The following is a 21,690-nucleotide window of genomic DNA, read 5'->3' on the forward strand; positions in this document are numbered from 1 at the left end:
ACACCTCCAGGGACGGTGTCTGCACCACCTCCCTGGGCAGCCTGTGCCACTGCCTCACTGCGCTTGCTGGAAAGACATTTCTCCTAATACCCAACCTGAATTTCCCCTGGCGTAACTTGAGGCCACCACCTCTTATCGTGTCACTGTTACCTGGAAGAAGAGGCCTTGCCAGTCCCACAACTCCACAACACATGAAGTCCTGGATAGACAAGGGAAATTACAAAGACTGATTGCAAGTTAGAAATCCAAGAGCTGAACCCCAGCCCTTCATCATCATCACACGTGCATGACATCCATTGGCATTAGGAGGAACTAAACGTTCCCATGCACTGAGGGCAAGTTGGAAATGACAAGCGATGGTGGTTGGGAAGGTCTCAGTTGTGTTACCACATACGAAGATGCAATTTGACGTATCGATGATGGGGTCACAGTCCAAGAGGAGCCCCCACAGCTACCTGGCAACCACTTCCAACAGCAATTGAATCTCAGAGGAAAATGCAGCAACTTGAGGCTTCTTCTGGAAACCTGGACTGGATCTCTGCACCACATCCATGGTACTTTTTTCCTATTTGTCTACTTATTTTTTGCTGAAATTCATGCTGTGGAAATGATGTCATTAAAAAAATGATCCGACTTTCTAAACACTGAAAGGAATGTTCACTGTATGTCCAGCTACTGAGTAAAATTAGGACAGCAATAAAAGGTTAGACAATGACATTTAATGTTACCCATTAATAGATTTTATCACTTTTTTTTTAATTCTACCACAACAACGTGTATTTTCATATACGTTATATTTAATAAAATGTATTGATATGGAATTAGGAAAACATGGGTTTAGTACTATTTACATATTTTAATCGAAACAATTTTCTTAACAACATTGAAAAATAGAAACTTAAAGTTCTCTTAATCATGTTTTCTGCCAGTTAGTGGTAACCAAATGCATGCCCAGGAAGTTGCACTCCCTCTAAAATGTGATCAGTTGAAAGTTTCTAACTAAAGTGTGTATCTCTGCTTTTCTGTTTCAAAAAATACATAAGTATGTCTGTCATTTCTGATACAAAATTCTACACTATCTTCAATAAATAAATAATAAAGCGATTCTGAAAAGTATGAAATGTAAACTTTGTTGTCCCTCCAACATACATTTTTTCCCATTGCTTGAAACATTACAGTGGTCTCGTAGGAAATTATAATACACAGACACTTCCCAGCACAGTTTACACTTATTACCATACTGTTTCTACCTATTCGTTATGAATATATCCTAATTTCCTAATGGAAATCAATAAGAATTGTAGTGCTAGAGAACACCATCTATACAGGGAAGGTGGAAACCAGTACTGAAAGGACATGCAAAGAACATCAAAACCTAACAACAGGCTCCACGAGAACATTCACATGCTAATGGAACAGGCTGACACCTCCCATTCAGAATTAAAGTCATTACAAAAATACCAGTGTATGCATGATAGGTAATGTACGAAATGATTCCAGGCAGAACAAAGAAAGATGAATTTTACTCTTAGGGGTCTGTCACATCCAGTCTTAGCAAAGCACTTAGTTGTGTACTTAAGGGAAACACAACCTATGTGTGCACTTAGGGACAGATGGTTTGCCAAACGTGGGAAGTTCGCTGGACGTTGGCCTGTACGTGTGCTATGTGTTGAGTTAAACACATATATAACCTTTTGTGTTCCCCAAGATGAAAAAGACATTACCCTGGAGTTACCCACTCCATACAATCACAAACACTCCGTTCTGTTCACGTCTACCATCTTTGCCACCAACTTTGTGACCAGCCCGGTTTGCAGCAAACACTGCTGTGAGTGACAATGTGCTATTGCCCTGAATTCAGCAACACGATGTCGAATGCAGTCAGGCACAGTACAGTTTAATAACTGGTCACCACTGATTGCTTTGCAAACTAGACTCTGTGGGGTAGAAATGAGCTTCCTGAGCTAGAGCCATCATTGTTTTCCTTCCTCACTGCAGGTGACGGAACATCCATCTGCATTCACACAACTGAGCAGCAGTAGTAAAACAGGATCAAAGTGGTATAGCACAACATTCAGCAGAACTCTATATTCCGTCCTTCACTCACTGTTCAAATACTTCTTCCAAAGGTACTGAGTGGGTGGACTCTGACTCTTCTGGAGTGCAACTCATCTCTGTGCACAAGGCCTGCACGTAATTTATTCTGGGGGCAATGTGAGTCATGAAGTGGTATGTTAATAGAATCTTCTCTGTTTATAGATATAGACTATTTATTTTCTAAATATTTTCAGTATCGCCATGAAGATCTCCAGAGATCTTCTTACTGCATAACTGCTTGTTCCATTCACAAAACATTTACACGCCACTTTGCTGAGCAATAGGCACAGAATTCCTTATGGGGGAAAACCCTGCAGAAAGCCACCAAACATACCAACATTGCCTTCTTCATGTAAATTAACGAGTAGAGTAACTGGAGCAAGCACGGGGACCTATGTGGTGTGCCAGCCTTTCAGGCTGCAGTACAACGAACAACCAGGTTACTTCATAAACCCAGGAAACTAACATCAAGTTCCACATAGAGAAATTGAGGGAGACTTCCTCACTAAACTGGGACTCGTTTTTCAGTGAGAATTATCAAGGCACAAAGATGCTCCTGTTTGCTTTGATAACCCTCTTGTGTGTGAAGGGCAAGCAGTAGTTTCATACCAAACCAATAAGGGTTTTGTGACAGCTTCTGCAGATACCTATATTGCAGTGAATTCAGACCAAAAAAAAAAAGCATTGGTCCCTTTCCTTCTAAGGCTCATCAAACAATTGCAGGTCTAGTCGGACGACTATCTCTCCTGTTGGGACTTCATGGAGAAGGAGACACTTTGTAACTGGTCCCTTTGAACCCTGATCCTTCTTAATGTCTGCCACACGGATCTCTGTTCTGCCCAAAAAGTCTGAAACGCAAAAAGACAGCATGCTTAGAAATGAAACAACTGTTTTCTTTTGCAATAAAATGCTAAATTGCAGTAGGAGCTGAGTTCCCATTTACACACAACAAAAGGAGAAAAAAAGCCCTTGGTCCAATTATATTTTTGCAGTTGAAGGACAAATGCTGCCTGTCTGCACAGAAGAGATTTTCTTCTGGACCAGTGGAAGCATTTAAAAATAAATGATGCCGAAGGCAGAAAAAAATCCACCATGTACTTTGCAGATGCTTTGCTTAAGTAGCTTACTTATTTTATGATGTTAGAAAAAAGGCAAAAGGCCAATGCCCTGCCTGAACAAGTAGCTGTCAGGAGATGATAGAGCAAGGGATGGATCACAACAGCGACAAGGTCACTGGGGCAAATGGTACTGGCCACATGAATGACAGTCCTGCCCAAATACTTCCTGAGAGACTATTACTCCAAAAGACATAATTCAGTGCTCAGTACGTCTACTGCAAGTTATGAAATTAAAATGGCTTGGGAATCTTGAGTTCATTTCTGCTACTGCCTGTTACAGGAACCTCATGACATTTCTTTTCCTCCTCCATTAATTTGTCCATTTGCAAAAAGCATCCGGAGTTTCATGTAAAGACTTAGCAGAATTACAAACTGCACTTCAGTTACTGTCAAACCACACAAGAAAGGAAACCCAAAAACCCAGAGAGAGCACAATTCTTTTTGAGCCAACACAAGCATGGGAGTGAGAGTGTGTCGGGCCTCAAACATGCACAGGGGTTCAGTATTTACCTCAGCAAGAGTGCACCTCTTCAAAATGGCGGGTCTGAAACTACCCTTGGAAGGGTGGCTGCCCCCTACTTACCATCTGGGGAGAACTGGTCCCTCTCAAACACCGTGATGCAGAGTACGTCCTGCTCGAGGTCTTTGATAAAGAACTGGCAGTTGGAGTTCCACTTCGGATTGAGGGTGTCCTGCATTGTCTTGGTAATGTGGCACTGAGATCCCATCGTCACCTCACAGTATGGATTACTCTTTCCTGGGAATTAGGAAACAAACAGAAAAATGTAATCATGTTTTCAAGTGTGTGTCTGAATATCCTCTTCCTCTTGCAGCCAACAGACCAGGTAAAGACAGTGGCCTTGCTGTTCTTTCAATAAGCAGGGACACAATTCTGCAAGGTACTGAGCACTTTCCACTCTTCATTAAGGAATTTGTGGCTTATGATCTCTTATGAAATAGTTTATGTGGTAAAAGCTGTTTGTATGAGCCAAATGATAAAGTGCAAGACAACTGCATGACTGCTATGAAAAGCACAGAACCACCTTTGTGCTTTTTAAGTTCATTAAAACAGCTTTGTTAAACAAAAATATACTGACAGATCACCTAAGTTAGTCAAATAGGAATGTCTCCTTCATACAGCGTATTATGAAAATCACAAGGCACTTACCATGGGATCTGCAAGGTTTTAGTTCAATGCCTTCAACAATATTTACCATCAACCTCCCAATGCCTGTTGCTCTTTGTGAGCGAACTGTGGTGAAACAGAAGAGGAGAGACAGAAATCCTTAATATATTTCCTGGCCCAGGGACTTCCCCATGAAGGATGAGAGCCTTGCACCCCATGCTGTACCTAAGTAGGCCTTTTCCCTCTTCTTCTTTTCAGTCTCTATGTAAAGTTCCGAAGCAGCTTTAATTTTCTGAACCCATGCAGTCCTTCAGAGGGAAAGGAGAAAAAGGTTGCAAAATATCATTTCCATTTTTACTCCCTACTGTACTGCAAATAACAGTAAAACTGTCCCTCCTTCCCAACCTCTTACAGCCTAAAGCCTTCACCCCGCCACAGGCGCTGCTATGCTGAAGCTGTCTGCTTGGAAGAGATCTTGCTGGAATTCATAGCACCTGTAGAAACGTAATCATTCCAGCCTAGCAGATCCCATCACACAACGGAAGCTCAGGAGAACTATGAGCAGGCAGGGAGCAAAGATGTTTTATAACTTTTTATGCATTGGAGTTTTTCCAGGTAACACATTCTCAAGCTGGCATAATACTATCTATACAATGTGTTTGGGGTTTTTTTTGCTGATTTTTCTGCTTCCATTTTTTAACAAAAGTTATTTTTCAAGAACTTACAAGTCTGCAGACCAATCTTTTCAATATAAGTCTTTGTAAGCTTGCCAGAGACACAAGTCACTAGCTGAAGTTGTCACTCTTCTGGCTTACTCATTATAAATGGAACCAGGTTAAAACTGAGTTTTGTTGGCAGGTTTTTGCTTCAGGTTTTAATCTGACTTGTTCCTGAATCTCATTCAACATACAGATATGCAGATGCTTGCACTAACATAGAAAACTGATAGACATTAGCAGAACAAGATAGGCCCAAATCTTTTAGCTTCTTTACACTACCACAAAATGGAATCATCAGCCCTCCTAGTGATCTCATCATTGGTATTACTGGAATTCAGGAAGTACCATTATTTCTCCATTGTTTACATGTACTGAGTATCACCTTATTCTCAAGCACAAGGATATGTAATATTAACTGTTTGGACACTGCTATATGTGTGTACATCAAATACATTTGCACCAGACTTTTAAAACTCAGTACTAACATGGCCTGTGCAGGTACTTACCTTTCATTAATGCTTTCAGCCCGGAGTGTATAGACTCTGTCAATGTGGGAGATATGGAAAATGGGCTCATCTCCAGAAGGGTCTGTGGGTAATTTTACTAGTACTTCATTTAGAAAAATGGGCTGGAAAACATGAGGCAAAGCTAGTGTTCTATTGCACAGTATCTAAACAGAGGCATGCAAGATAGAGCAATTCAGAACAGATTTCATTTGTGCCCACTATAGCTCCCCCCCTTCAGCTGGCCTCCCATCTGTCTTAAAGTATGTCATTTTTTAAAATGTTCTTATTATTAAGGTGTGTCCACAGTCTAGAAACATTTCTCCTCAAGTAAGAAAACAGCTTTATGAAGTATAGAAATCCCTCCTTTCCCAAAGGGAGCAGCAAATACTGCTCTCTGCATCTCTCCTTGTTATGTGACCTCTGTTGAAGAGGTGGTTTTGGCCAAATTTCAAAAGCATCTTCCCTTACCTAGCAGACAACCAGCTTGCTCAACATTGGTCCCTGGAATCCCCAGCATATGCCAAAGCTTTCAACATTCTTCTATATAAAGGCCCACACGTACAGTATGTGGGTGCTGCCTCCTGAAATTCTGTTAGTATATAACTATCCAAGCTACCATTTAAGAATGGTACTTACAGTTTTGTACATTTTGTACTGCAGATTAGACTTGGGGCTGAAGACCTTGTCTGTGCCAGAAGAGCCAAGAGGTTTTATGATCTGAGTCAAGAGGAGGAAATCGTTGAACAGAAAGCCATACAGTTCCTTGTTACTCTTGGCTTTATAGAGCTTCCCACTGTGCAGAAACTTGCGTGGTCCCAAGCAGTTTGTAACAGAATTAAATACGAGTTGCTGCGAAAAGTAGAAGAAGAAGAACAACGCACTGTATAAAGTAAAACAATCGAGGTTCCCCTGAAAGAGATCAAATACAGTTTTGAGTCCTGACATTAGTTTTACTTTGTGTCACAGGGATGATGAGCAATGTCTCTGCCTTGCGCATGACAAGCAGTGCAAGTCATAAAAATGTTATGTGAAATTTAAGGCAACCTATCAGTTGCACAAGGCATGTCCTGGGCGGCTAGAGAAAAGCCAAAAGCATTTTTGCCTCCTTTTGAGTTTCTCTACCACGCACATGCACCTCTGTGAGCAGAGCCAAGTTGAAGATGACTTGTCCTGGATTAGCAATAGTTACACTGAATTTCACTCACTAAAACATAACAAAACACTTCCAGATAACCTGTCTTTGTGCCCATGTAGTAGCAGGGCTTAGAGGACAGCTGCTGACCAGTGGCTGGAATCAGAAAGATGCAAGACTCATCTGGAAGCTAGCAGGTCTGTAGAGGCTTGCTAGCCCTTTCATTTTTAAGTTCATTTCCATTGGTCAGGATGCTGTGGGCTCTGCCGTCCTTGCTAGCCAGGCAAGTAGATCTGCAGTAGCTCCTTCTACAGGTTAGAAACATCTCAGTCAGAAAAGTATTGGGGGAAGGCTTGGTCACTGCTTGCCACAGATTTAATGTGTTACTGGCATTAACTTGTCAGCAAGCAGTCAGTTGGCCATTCAAGTAATATCACTGATGTTCCAGGGTTAGACATCATGTACAAAAGACAAAAGCAGCCATCTCCATTCAAGCACTAGTTTTAAGACAGCCAAACACAACTCTGGCCCTTCTTTCCCCCAAAATACATTTTTAAGATGAAACACAACATTGTCCAGTTTATAAACCAAGCAATGCTTATTATTTGTTATCTTGAACTGAAAACTCAGTACACATTTTAAAAATCAAGTTGTGATCTGTCTGCCACTAGTGTCTTCACCATTATAGGGAGGTCATCAACGTATCCTCTGTCCAGCACAAATATTCTATTTTCAGCAGAGAGGCTTAACATGTTATCTTGAAATATAACATGTATTAGTAGGCAGTGATTCTCTCTGTCAAGTCTTGAGAGGGACTTCATCTGTATTCTCACATTTTCAGAATGTAAACAGTTTTATTACAAAAAACAGATACTGTGATGACTTTAAAGTACTCCAAGATAGTCAAGTATGGCTTCAGGATGAGATACAGTACAATAATTCTTGCAAAGAGCCACAAAACTGAAGAGCCGTGGTTGAAAACTGCAGCACTTAATCTGGCACTAGTCCAGAGGCAGGAAACAAAAGCAACATTTATCATGTAAGAGACAATAATACCAGCAACAAAAAAGGATTACGTGCATAAATGAAAGGAGCCAAAGACAGATGAAAACAAATGATTTAAGATTATATGATATGATTACAACATTTTCCCTTGATGCAGAGCCATAAGTGAGCCATGGTTTCTTCCCAAACAGTGAAGTGTGTCCATTACTCTAGATAGCATGTTGTTTACCTCAGAGAGGCCTTCGCACTGAACATGAGCCTGGATCCACTCCAGCCTATCTGAATTTTCTTTCTCTCGCACTCCTTCATTTACTTGAGAACATAATTCTTCTGCTTTTTCAAGAGCATGCTTCAAGTGACTGTGGTCAGGATGGTTTTCAGGAGTGTTTTCTATTATCTACAGGCAAATAAAATATGTTAGCTATTTCTATTATCCGCATTTAAAATATATTCATCTTGAGAATCCTTAATTTCTGTTTTATTTCTTTATTTTCATCAGAGCTGGTCAGAAGCTTCCACATTTCTCTTCCTGCTTGACAAACGTGAAAAATAAGAGACAAACTCACAGTCGGTAGGTGAACAGCTGTCTGCAGAGCCATTACATCAGTGTACTACTCACTCTTCTGACATAAGCATGCAAATTCCAGCCATAAACAGAAACATAGCTGATTATGGAATCTCTTAAATGACAACATCCAATTTGTAATTGGATTCATTCCTATGAAAGTCTGGGGTCAATTTCAACAGTACTATTCAAGATAGTAAGTGTTAGGCAACAAATAAAAGTTAGGAAAGGGTTGTAAGTTATCCAGTAATGTAAGCTGCAATGATTTGGCATTCAGGATTGTATATTGAATGCCATTTTTGAGACTACGAGGAAGGAATGATCAAGGCAAAAAGGCAAAGATGAGCATAAGATGGACCCAATATTTCCATTTTCTGAATTTCAGACTTTTCATTCAGCTTTTATTGCCTTCCGGTTCTTTGTGTGCAAGTAAGTTTCACCCCTATTTCTAGTGGAAATCCAAAGACATTTTGTTGAAGGCAAATGAATTACTGCATTTGCTCTAGTGTGGTAAAATGTAAAAAGGCAGCCCACTTTCCCTAGCATATCAGATATCTAATAGTGACAATGTAGGGAAACTATCCTGTAATTAAGCTACAAGCAAAGCAGCATCAAAAACATCATCTTTGCAAAAGAACATACATTTTTAATTATTAGTGGGTATCTTGTTACCCGTTGCATAGGCTTTAGTAGAAAACTTGATAGTGGCATTCCTTTACAGCGAGGATCCATTGCTAACCTCTGAAACATTAGAGAGGTAAAATGGTGTTAGTCAATTTGCTTAAAATCCAGCAAAATAAGGAAAAGGTAAGGCAACAAATGAACATAATGCTTCAACTGAATCCATTAGATCACAAACAAGGTGAATGCATTAGAATTTCTTGTACAATGCATTCTTCACCTAACTTGTCAGCACAAACAAAAAGCATCTTCTCAACATTATTTGTCCAGTTCTCAGCATGTTACTGCAAAACCACTGCTAAAATAATTATTTTACAGCCATACAGCTCACTGAAAAAAGGTATGCCTTTAACAAAAAAGTATTTCTTCAATGAGTGCTTAAGTCTCTTCATTCTTAAGACCCTTCATTCTAATTCAATATACACCACTATTTCAGACAATGTTTTGTAAATTTGTGATGCAGTTTGTGGTGTACAAAATACATAGTGAATGCTTCTTCTCTTACTTTTACAAACTCCTTGAATTCGGGGACTTCATCTGTTTTCTGCTGAATGAGTGCTGCCCCATTGAGCTGGCAGCTACAGAACCGAATGTATGGCTGCATGTGTGGCAGCTGAGCTGTCAGGATGTCGCCAATCATTTTCACTGGCATCTTCTCTCCAGACATCTTCTTACGCACACGCAAGGCCCTAAACACAAAAAGGTCACGTGTGTTTGATAAGTCAGCAGACCTCTAAATAATGATTCGTGATCTATGAAATAAGTAAGTTGATTGTTATTCATTGCTGAAATGAACAGACCTCTGAATAATAAACAGATCAGCCACAGGACTTATTGCACATTATTAGAACATAATAATCAAGATTGCACTCTCAACCAACATAAGTTTTCCCTCTTGTGATCACCAATCTATTATTTGACATTAACTTAATGCAATGCCAGATCAGATACAATGTAGGAAGGAACGTCATGATTCTTACTATTAGAAAGTATATAAATATGTTCTTGAACAAGGGATAAAAACCCTACCACCACCTTGGGCCCAAAGCTATTTCTAGCTTTTATCCTGGTTTCCCAAGGAATGGCATTTTATTGTCATCTGCTGTTTTATTATCAATATATGTCATGTTATCAATATATATGTCTCTACCCTATCACTGTCATAACTTGTTATTTTGTGAGCCATTTTCAAACACATTACAAAAGCAGAAAAGTTAAAAATTTCCTACACTTTCAATGAGAATTAGCAAATCAGTAGGGAAAAATAAAGGAGCTTTATTACCACTCTCGCTTTTTAAGATGCAGGTGTAAATTGTTACTCATTTTGTTGGGCAACGGCCAAAAGAAGCAATCTGTTTGTACATGCCTTCAAGGAAGTTCTGATTTATCTTATAGTGTTTCAGGATTGCATAACTTGACCTCTTTTTCCAAAAAAGAGGCTTTCTCTCCTGCTGAAATAACAAGGATGGGTGAGAACAATCAGAGAAGGAAGATGAGATCTGGTGGAGGCCACTGAGAATGAAGGGGGAAATAAGGGTACTTGCACTGTGTGGAGTTTCATGGTAAAGAGTTGGGTTGCAGTAGTTGGAGATTTTGGTAAGAAGGGTGCAGGGTACACTGAGCACAAATGCATAGGAACCAGGCTTTCTTGGCCCTGCTTCTCACAAAACAGCTCGTTCATGTGTTAAAAAGTTCACAATAACTAAAGGAATACATTGGGCAACTCAGAATAATGGCGGCAGTGAATGTTGGTTGTAGTTTGCTTCCCATTCACAGATAATGGGACTGGAAGTCAGTATGGGGCTGTGACAGAGAAAGAGAAAGCAGAAGTATGGACTGTGGGCAGCCCTGAGAGGCACTACTCTTCAGGAGAAGCTGACCTTGCCTTCTGCAGTGCAGGTACCCTAACAGCAAATTAAGTGCAAATCCTCACTCAGCAAAGAAGTGCTGCATTTTTCTCAGCAACAATAAAAAATTATAGCAAACAATAATATCTTGCTTTTTCCAACATGGAAAAATGCCTGGCTCCTTTGGTGACTATTTTCTTAAGTGGCAAATATTTTCATGCAGCTAAAAGAAGAGGCCCATGATTTTGTAATTGATAAGTACAGAGAGAAAAAAAAAAAAAAAGAACTTACTTCAGTAGTTTTATATTGCACATAATCAGTTCCTTCCAATTAACAAAAATCATAGCAACTTCCTTTTCTGTTAGCAGCTCAGATTCCATTAGTGGTTTCTGGAAGATCTACAGATTCAGAAAAGTAAGCAGTTTAGAAAGTATATGTTAATTATAATCAAAGTTGCTAAGACTGATGATGCTTACTTCCTTAGTAGGAAGTAAGACAACTGGAAGTAAGACAACTTTACATCAGAGTAGCACTTGGTACTCAGCAGAACAGACCTCAAGCACACCCTGCGCCCATTATCAGATCTAACTGATAATACCTTTGTGAGTAGCTTATCTCTTTGAAAAATAATAATCTGAGTTGGTCTTAGTGGTTGTTCACTGTGGCCTGGATACTCTGTTTTAACCTTGGGAATTTTAGTGACAGGTCTCCTGTGAAATATCCCAGGATTACTTTGATAAACAACTGAAAATAAGTTTTACTTTGGACTCCTTTATGGAAGTTCTGACTTATCTCAGATTGTCTCAGGTTTGCATAACTTGACCACCTTTGCAAAATAAAGGCTTTCCCTCGCTGTCAAAAAAATTGCCCACATCACTTGCCCGTATGAATTTCCCCAGATAAAAGATGCTATGTACACTGTAACATTTAAAGAGAAACAGCTAAATGATAACTGAGTGCCACTGTGCATGTGGAAATTGGTACATGATGCACTTCAGGCTTTACGAACCTATATATGAGAAGTAAACATTCAAAATCGAGAATGAAAAGAGTTGACTGAAATGACAATTGAAACATCAGCATTTCAGTAATGGTAACACAAGGGCTCGCCATCAGTTACACCCACACCCAGACATTCATATATGTTCATATATGAAAATTTAACACTGATTATTCCTAGGAAATCCAACACAGTGGTGATACCAAATGAGTTTGTAGGGTGAAATTATCAATCCAATTACTTCAAAAACATGAGTGAATAAAACCTGCTCCTAAAAGTGCCGTGCCTCCTTACCTCTGTGACCAACTGCAAATCATTTACATAGTTCTCTTCTGTGACAATGAGCTCATGGATGTATCCCTGCCTTTTTCTTTCAGTAGGTGTCAGCATATCCAGAAGATGCAAGTCTGCACACCCTGGAAAACACAACAGAATTCTGCATTTTACTTACGGTGGTTTTCAAATTGATCCAGATCTGTAGTAGTTTGAATAATGCCTAATGAACAATAACTACTGCCTGTTCATTTAATCATAATTCACACTTAATGACACAGTGCTTACAATCTTACATCTCTTAGTGAATAAAAACATTGTCATTAACTTTTTTTAAAGATTCAAGGTCATTTTTAGGTGATAGCCAGTTAACAAGGCAAGTGAATGGAGGTCTCATTAAAATGAAAGCATGCAGTCCAGAAACAACTAAAGAAGACCTCCCTGTGGCATGAACAGGATTTCTAAATGTTTTTTCTCTGATGGCAAAGCTTAAAAGTTCCCCTCACCACTACCTGCCCATTTCCAACCTCACTCCGAAGTTCAGTTTCCCTTAGTTGTGTCATTCATCTGGAATCACACTGTAAAATAAATCCCCAGATGGATCACTGTTAATAAAAAGGGGACAAAGACTTCACCTGGAATTAATGCCAAAGAACATATATATTTATCCTAAAAGGGAACAGAATTAAGGAAGAGGACTATAGTGACATTAATGCTCTATCAAGCTCTTTAGATTTTCAGCTCTCAGCTCTGCATTCAAGTTTGATCTTTATCATTTAAGTCAAAGTAGGCATCCTCATCAAAGCAGGGCTTTTATTTACTTCTTCACGCTTCAGTCAAAAATTGCTGGAGAACTTTTGAAGGACTTCAACCAAAACTCATGAAGGTCAGTTGAGTCACCTCACAGATCTTGCTAGTTTACAGACTGAGCCAAAAGGGTTGATTGATTGTTGTTTTAACCTTAAAAAGTAGGAGGAAATCTTATAACTAAGAACACACGTTCCATCAAGTTTGTCCTTCTGTTTTTCCAAACCACCTTCTGTATAAATTCTAGAATTTTTATACTATAGGCATATTTCAATTTTCACATTCTATTTTCTATTCTGCATTACAACAGAATACTTAATTACTTTTTTTTCCCATAGATCTTGGTATGTTTCAGCACAGCTCAATTAAATCTTCTGAAATTGCCAAGGAAAATGCTTTCTCCCTGTTTCACTTCTAATAGTTTTTATAACTGTTCTGCATAAAATACAATGTATTTCAGAAGTTGTTTTGAAATAGGTTTAAAATATTTTGCTTTAAAGAAATACTATACTTTGACACAATCAAAACTCTTCATTTTAATTCTTTCCCCCACCTCTCAACAAAGTATTGGCAAATTCAGTATATTCCTCATTGAAACAGTTTTTCCACATGGAGAAAAATCGGACTGAAAAACATTCAATGAGACCTTCACTTCATGGGATTTAAAATGGCCAAAGCTTTTTTTTAAACTGTTCACCAGCATCAGTCATGACTCCAACACAAGGTAATCTAACAGGTGTGGTTTTAGATCAGATGTTCTCAAATGTTTTCGTACAGTGAACCGCTGCTGCTTCTAATCATATCACACCCTAGCCAACCCCTTCAGTTCTTTTATATAAAATTAATACTTAGATAGTATCTACTGCATCTTCAGCTTCCTGAACGTAATTCAGGACCTGATTCTGCACTACACGACTAGCAAGGTCCACCACATATCACCATTACATTTTTCATGAATGCCTTGGGACAGATTGCTTTAACTAATCTGTGCTTCAGAAAAGATAAAAGATAGATTTGTTAAAAAAAAAAAAATGTTGATGCAGATACTCTCTATAAGTAAAAGCTGAATACATATCAGACTGTAAGTGTAGCACACTGACAATGCTCCTCTGAAATGCTGTGTATTGCAGTCCTTTCAAAGATACAATTCAAACTTTGCTTGAAATTAAAAAGTTGGCTTTGAGAAGTGTCAATTAACAACTTCAAGTCGAAATAATCAAAATTCTCACTATTTTTCCAAAGTCAAAAGTTTCAATTGTTTAATAAGTGATTGTTTTCAAAGCATTTTCTTAGTTATCATGTAAATCACAGTTCTAATTAACAGAATCAGTTCTCCCCACACAGTGTCAGCTTCATTAAAAGTGAACAAAATGTTTAATGATTTTTCTCTAGAGGCTGAGGAATTTTAGTGTTCAACGATGCTGATGACCTTGGCTTGAAGTGCTGTTTCCAACCACCACCAGCCTTTAGAAGGAAGTATTTAACATTTTGAACTATTACATTTCAGTGGCCATCTTGACAGATAGCCAGCTGGGACTTAAATGGATTACTCTGAATGTCAATGCAGGGTTCAACCTTGAATGCTAAATATTTGGGAAAACTGCCTACTGCAGTTATTGCAGAAAATGCAGGAGAGACTTTTCTCATAAAGGATTTTCTTCATTAGGTGCACAAGTATTAAGAATTGTCTCATCTTTGTATCATAAGTATCAAGCAAGAACTCTGTTCTTTTCCAAGCTCAAATGTCAAGGTCATACAGCTCTAGTTGGTTATTCATGGAAGCCAAAGTACTGTGTAAAGTACTTTTATGTACATCCAAATTCCATGTGCAGCTGAAATAACACCATTCATGAATTCATCCCACTAAAAGGGCCAACTGCCAAAGTGCCCCTGATATTAGGCATTTCCCCTGACAAATGGGAAAGTTCTGCTATTGGTGAAGTCCAGGACCTTACCTCAGTGTAGAACCAGTTGATTTTTCTAGCTTAAAGCTCACAAGTAGTCACCATTCAAGTACTTAAAACTAAGCACTGTATTCTACCTTTTAGGTTATCAGATACCATTCTTTTCTATTTTCTCACCCACTCTGGAGTTGGAAGTTGGATACCATCTGAAAGATTGCAGAAGCTGAATTTGAATCTTTAACTACCAAAAAATCTAGTAAATGTAGAAAATAATGGAGAAATTATGATAGTTAATCCAGCATGTTCACAGTGCAGTGAATACGTAACTTTCTATCCTTTAGCTGTGTAACAGAAGTGTCAGAAATCTGGTATCCTATCACCTCATGACCTGTAGAACTGAGAGTTCTAGAAATTTAATGAAAATAATTTAAAACATCATTCTAAAAAGTAAACGTGTTTTTCCTTTTCCTTGCAAAGGCAAAGCTCTGAAAATATGAGTTTTCTAGCTAATTGCTAAGCTTGAAAGCAATGCATCATGGATTGTATCTCTTCAGGAAGAAGAATCCACTGTGGGACTCACTGCTCTAAGTACATAGGCATAACTTCTAATTTCTTCAAATTCAGGGAGATTTTCCGAACACTGTAACTGCCAGTTTTCACCATAAATTCATACTGGCCCAATCTGCAACAGCTAGATCACAGTAGACAGGAGTCCACTCTGTTATCATAGAACTGTAAAATTGGACCAGAAGGGACCTTAAAGATCATCCAGTTCCAACTCCCCTGCAGTGGGCAAAGTTGCTATCACAGGGAACCAGAAGCAGTAAAAAATTACATCACAGTTTTCCTCCAGAGCCTTAAGTGAGGAGAAACAGTACTCCTGACACCACAAAAGCATTCCTTCAATCAAAGTACAGCATTTGAACATTCATTCTTTTTATCAACTGGCTTCAGATGCAAACACCAATTTCCTGTGAACATCCTGTGGGTTGGACTCTCTCCTGGGAGACTATTTCAAGGTTTTGATGAGGACAGCTCTTACACCTTCTCTTGGTGATCCAAGAGATCTTTCCTTTTCTATCTTCTGTAATGCAAAATCCCATTTCACAGCTATTTCCAGTGATTTCAGTGTGTTTAGAATTTCCTAAGAGGACTGGTATACCCATTTATCAGTAGAGCAGAGCATTTTTCTCTGGGACGTACAGAATCACAAGGTAAGTCTGGAAAGTCCCACTTGCAAACTATTAACTTTGTTTTTGCTGAGAGAGATCACCTACAACGTGTCTACCCCTGTTCACACTAATCAGCTATCATCAAGTGAAGGGACTGACACTGCCAATCCACACAGGCCTAACAACATCTTGAGGATCTTCTGTAGCAATTCCTGAGTTAACTAAGTCCTGGACTAGTTTGTGTTGCATCAGTGAACTGTAACTCTCACTTTGGAATTACAACCCAGGACTGATCTTGAGCCCCTGACCATTCACTGTTACCACACATCAGCCAGAGGTCTAGGCTGATGGAACTGCACAACCCAGCTTCACACTGTCTTCAGCAAAAATAAACATAATATATAGGTACCGCACTTGGGGTCAGAAATGAGTATCTCGTATTCTAAGAGTTCAAATATTTTATTTGTTTTCCACGTTCTTGTGCTGACCTCCACCCATTACCTTTCCTCGCTCCAGGTCTTCGCCTCAAAAAAAAAAAAAGTAAAGGAATCGAACCAGATGGACTTTAACAGAATTAATCCAACATACAAAAAAAATCAGCTGAGAAATGCATTTGGCAGAGATGAATATGATGGGGAAAAAAAATCCGCAAAATCAGATTTCAGTAAGCTAGCCCAGGGAGCAGAAAACTGCTATCTGTGATACTGATGTGAGCCCAGTGCAGAGCAGTGCTTCGGTAGCGATGGCACCAGCTCACAGCTCTATGGGTATCAGTGGAGCTGGCAACATCAGCTCAGCACTCAGTGGGTACAGATGGGCACCATGATGGGCCAAATGCAAGTCGAGATCGGAGTAGAGCAGAAGCACTGAGCTTTCTTCTTGCTGCTAGGTAAACCTGCTGCTGAGGGGGCACTCAAAGAGGTGGGCTACACACAAAGTAAAATGAGAGGCTTATTCTGGAACGTGGAGCCAAATTCTGTGATCATGGAGCAATGTAACGCTATGGGGACTCCAACCCCTTCTAAAAGTTGTATATTCACTTGCTGTAAAATTACCTCAGGTATAAAAATCTTTCCATTTAAACACACTAGCATGTCCATGAAACACTTAATTGAAATAAAAAGAATACGGAATAATTCTTTTGTGAATACGGAATTTTTTTTTCTCAAGATAAACAGAACAACTCTGAAGGAAAAGAACCACCAGAAGTTAAAGCACTCTCTAAATGCAATCTCATCTACATCCCTCAAATGATGGCTCCTTATTCCTGATTTCCTGCTGCAACGGGAAAAGGTACTTCACAAATGAAAGCTGACTTAAAGAATGCATTCAACTGATTAGACAGCCACAAGGCTGCTCTTTATGCTGACTGAAAATGTAAATCAGAATGAAAATCATCTGAATGATTTCTTATCTTAGTCTATGTAGATCGTGGAAATCTTATTTCAGCCTTGACCAAGCCACAAATTCAAGAACTGAAGAGACAAGAGCATGGACACATCTCCATCACAGGAGACAAGTGTATTCTGGGAGGCAATTGTGTGATTGTAGGAGACTGAAGAGCTTCTCAGATGAATCACTAAGGAAAAGAGAGTCAAAATTGGACTGAGACACAATCCTGAAAAAGTATTATTTTTGATGGATTATTTCAATTTTCTTTATTAAGGAATTACTTTCATACTCCCTTTCTCATATAATAAAAACCCAGACAGGTAAGAGAGAATAAGTGCAACATCATTTTCATAGAATCATATCATAGAATCATCACAGAATGACCTGGGTTGAAAAGGACCACAATGATCATCCAGTTTCAACCTCCCTGCTATGTGCAGGGTCGCCAACCAGCAGACCAGGCTGCCCAGAGCCACATCCAGCCTGGCCTTGAATGCCTCCAGGGATGGGGCATCCACAGCCTCCTTGGGCAACCTGTTCCAGTGCGTCACCACCCTCCGTGTGAAAAACTTCCTCCTAATATCCAACCTAAACCTCCCCTGTCTCAGTTTAAAACCATTCCCCCTTATCCTATCACTGTCCACCCTTGCAAACAGCCGTTCCCCCTGTTTATATGCTCCCTTCAAGTACTGAAAGGCCACAATGAGGTCTCCCTGGAGCCTTCTCTTTTCCAAGCTAAACAGCCCAGTTCCCTCAACCTTTCTCCATAGAAGAGGTGCTCCAGCCCTCTGATCATCTTAATGGCCCTCCTCTGGACCCGCTCCAGGAGTTCTGCATCTTTCTTGTACTGGGAGCCCCAGTACTTTCCCTGCTACCCAGTGGAAATAACTGATTAAGTTCAAAGACTACCATGCTGATCTACAGTAGTATGCACAAGAATTTTTAATAATTGAGTAAATAAACATTATAGGTCTTTCAACAATAAATTTCATTACAGGCCACAATGGTCTGAATATCTTTGTCCAGGACATTTTAAATGTGTTTTGAGGTTTTTGTGAGTTAACTGATCTCAAGAATAGAATGATTTATAAGATGTTGCTCAGTTGAGTAATACACAGTACTCTTCTGTACAAGAAATCCTGGCACAGCATACACCAGTGTGTGTATCTACAGAGGGACAAATTCAGTCTGTTCTATTCAATTCAGTGGAAAATTGACCCCAGGAACTTTTAGGGCACTGTGATTCTGAGTATCTTTCATGAGACATCACTCTGTGTTTTTAAGAAGCATTTTAGAAAACATAGAACCTGCAGATATTGTAATAGTTTTATTTTTTTTTCCCTTAATGTAATAATAATAATTAAAAAAAGCAGCATATGAATCTCCTATATTCAAAGTATTGCCAATATTTCAATATGTAGAGAAAGTGTGTTTCTGACCTGAAGTCATAAAAACCATAGTATACCTTAGGACAAAAGCTTTTAGTCAAGTTATGAATCTTTCAACACAACAGCTCATTATGGGAACACAGAGATACCCTTTCATTAAAATAATATTTTAATGCATGAAATATTGAAATAATGGAGAAGAATCTGCTACATAGTTCTCAGCAAGCAAAACAATGGTAACTGAAAAATACAAGTATTAAGTTATGTTCAATTTCTGTCAGATTCGAGGCAGCACTGTGTTCAGCAAATGGCTATGTTGAAGAAGAAAACCATTTTTTTTATGGCAGAGTGATAAAGGAAAAAATGTGCATGTTAGAAACTGTCCTAAAAACAGAGAAAATCTGTGCAATTGTGCATGTTTTAAGACTAGAGCTTCTGGCATACAACGCAGAGCCTAGGTCAATGTAAACCCATTGTAAAATAAAAAAGTATACTTAATATATCTACTAGCATAGTGTCAAAAAGTACCTACTGTTCTGTAACACATAGAAGGCATTGAATAGAGAAAGAAAGGTGCAGAAGTTTGCAGCTGATCACAAATAGTAATTATAATCAAATAATATTCAAAGTAACAACACAGGTGTCATTCAGAAATTAAACAGGGCTTCAGGCTATTCTGGTGGCAAATTCATTACATGCACTAATGCCACTTGGTGAATTCTGCATGTACACAGCAACAAGACAACAAACACATTTTAGTCTAGCTTTTATATGAAGAATTTAATTATCTATACATGTGACTAATTTTAAAGGCTGTATTACAGTTGTTAAAGCTGCAGGTTTTTATATATTTATATATTTTACATTCATATTGATGAAATACTGAAGTGCAATTGTATACGGAGCTTCACTTGTTCTTTGCACCGCATGGTGGGTCAGAAGGAGGGAGATGGGGTAGGATTAGAAATTCTACAACACTGCCAGCATGAAATATAGAAATAAATGAAGTACATAAAACAGAAGATAACTAAATGGTAAAGTAATTAGTATAAATGCTATATTGTGCTTGAGGCATTGGGTAGAGGGGGTTTCTGCACTGACAGCACCAGGCATTTCATCAAGAGCTTGTTACTAATGCTGGAAAGGCAAACATGGCTTAGCTACAGCACATCTACTACATATATTTGACTGTAAGCTCCATTTAATATTAATTTGTATAAATTCCACAGTCTAGTTTAAAAAAAATGTAAACATTGGAAATTAATTGCAGGGAGATATTTCTATACATTCTTTCTTGTCAGGAAAATTACTTGTTCAAAAAGTGTTGTTCCATAGTCATGAGAAAGTAAAAATGAAAAATAATCTCCGTGAACTTCATGTAACCAAGATGGAAAAAAAAAGAAGTTAATGCTCAAACATCACGTGAGTGTAGCATTCTATTGATTTTTGACACGAAAATGCAAAAACTGAAACATCTGAGACAAACACAAACCAGGATGTTTTCTAATTGTATGCAGCTACAAATAATGTGCAAAATAAAATTAACATAACTGGGATAACAACATTATGCAAGGTTAATATTTCTTGCATTGGAAGGAAGTTAATTTCTTCTCTCCACAATGTATTACACAGTCAACAAGGAACACCTGATACACACAGTACAGTACAAGAACTACAACAAAATACCTTATCTGCAATTGGGCACATTTAAAGTTCCTTAAACTGATTTAACTCCTTCTGTTTTTTTGTAATAATTAAAAAAAAAAAAAAGACATATTGACAACACTGGACAAGCAAACAATAAAAAAGAAAGATACATAAAATCTCAAATTTATGGACATTTGGAACAAATTTAACAGCACATGCAGCATTCCTTGATAGTGGGTCTTTTTGCACAAACAAGATTAAAATGAAGAAATTTAATTTATACTTTTCCTTTAAAAGGCTAAAATATATATTTAAAATAATTTTAAAACTGCAAAAGCACCTGTGCAAAGGTGGAAAAATTAGTTTGGTAACTATGAAAGCCACAAAAGGACCCACTATCCTCTGATTTTTTTGTGTTTTTTTTTTTGTTGTTTGTTTGTTTCATTTAATTTTGCGTCTATATCTGCAGGTAATTAACTCAAACATTGTGATTACATGCAACTAATGTAAAATGAGGTAAACTGCTCTGCAGTGTGTTCTTCTACTCAGAAGGCAGTAGATGATCATGCTGGAAGTCACATGATCAAGGCTGCATCTCCCATCATCCCTCTGGGCAGTGATATGGGATAGTGGGTCTCTTTGAGGACTTTCAAGCCTGAGTGGGGGATGGACAACATATGATTCCTAGAAAAAGGAGGAAAACAACACATAAGCAAAACAAAACAATGAGCAAATTCAAGCTAGGAAAATGAGTCAGGCATGTAAACAGCATGGTGCAAAAATGATAAAGGGTAACATGCTACAAAGGGGATGGGAACTAAAAATAAAACAAACATAAAATAAGGTTTGCATTACAGAAGGTCTTCAAAGAGACTTTGCCAAGTGCAGCAGTGGTGAAGCATTGAGTTCTGCAAACCACAGCAGAATCACAGCAATGCTGCATGTTTCGTCTTAAAGTACTACATAAATAATTACAGCATGGCAGCAGAGAGGGTCACTTACATTGCTGGCTTGGGTCCGTATCTGTTGTCAGCTTCACATAGTTGGATGGGAAGAGACCCACTTGTCCATTCACCTCCCCTTTCCACCAGTCTGGGTCTTCCTTGTTAAGGACGTTTATAATCTGGCCTTTATTGAATGCTAGCTCATCATCATTCTGTGCAGTGTAGTCATACATGCCAATTACTTGGCACACTGTAAGATAAAGGAAGAGTTCTATAGCACTGGTAATGTTTCAACGAAGCATAAGCTACGTGTAAACACTGCAGGTATCACAATATAGTTCCATGATAGTGCACTGATCTATACAGG

General features: G+C 38.6%; 1 protein-coding gene across 2 annotated transcripts in view; it reads right to left on the reverse strand.

The window, feature by feature from the left end:
* Nucleotides 1–697: 697 nt before the first annotated feature.
* The window catches only part of LOC104914290 (intersectin-1), a 30,508-nt gene continuing 9,515 nt past the window's right edge, over nucleotides 698–21,690 (reverse strand). The window contains exons 4-15 of one of the 2 annotated variants that reach the window (XM_010723342.3): nucleotides 21,382–21,573; nucleotides 12,091–12,212; nucleotides 11,088–11,194; nucleotides 9,455–9,638; nucleotides 8,911–9,009; nucleotides 7,933–8,100; nucleotides 6,203–6,415; nucleotides 5,567–5,688; nucleotides 4,567–4,649; nucleotides 4,384–4,467; nucleotides 3,799–3,972; nucleotides 698–2,945 (exon numbers count right to left, since the gene is read on the reverse strand). In XM_010723342.3, the coding sequence (XP_010721644.2) occupies nucleotides 2,797–2,945; nucleotides 3,799–3,972; nucleotides 4,384–4,467; nucleotides 4,567–4,649; nucleotides 5,567–5,688; nucleotides 6,203–6,415; nucleotides 7,933–8,100; nucleotides 8,911–9,009; nucleotides 9,455–9,638; nucleotides 11,088–11,194; nucleotides 12,091–12,212; nucleotides 21,382–21,556 (1,680 nt within the window). In that variant the 5' untranslated portion in view covers nucleotides 21,557–21,573 and the 3' untranslated portion in view covers nucleotides 698–2,796. The remainder of the gene's footprint in view (nucleotides 2,946–3,798; nucleotides 3,973–4,383; nucleotides 4,468–4,566; nucleotides 4,650–5,566; nucleotides 5,689–6,202; nucleotides 6,416–7,932; nucleotides 8,101–8,910; nucleotides 9,010–9,454; nucleotides 9,639–11,087; nucleotides 11,195–12,090; nucleotides 12,213–21,381; nucleotides 21,574–21,690) is intronic. The other variant, XM_031556785.1, reaches the window with a different exon arrangement.

The sequence above is a fragment of the Meleagris gallopavo genome, chromosome 1 (genome assembly GCF_000146605.3).
Source record: "Meleagris gallopavo isolate NT-WF06-2002-E0010 breed Aviagen turkey brand Nicholas breeding stock chromosome 1, Turkey_5.1, whole genome shotgun sequence".
NCBI lineage: Eukaryota > Metazoa > Chordata > Aves > Galliformes > Phasianidae > Meleagris > Meleagris gallopavo.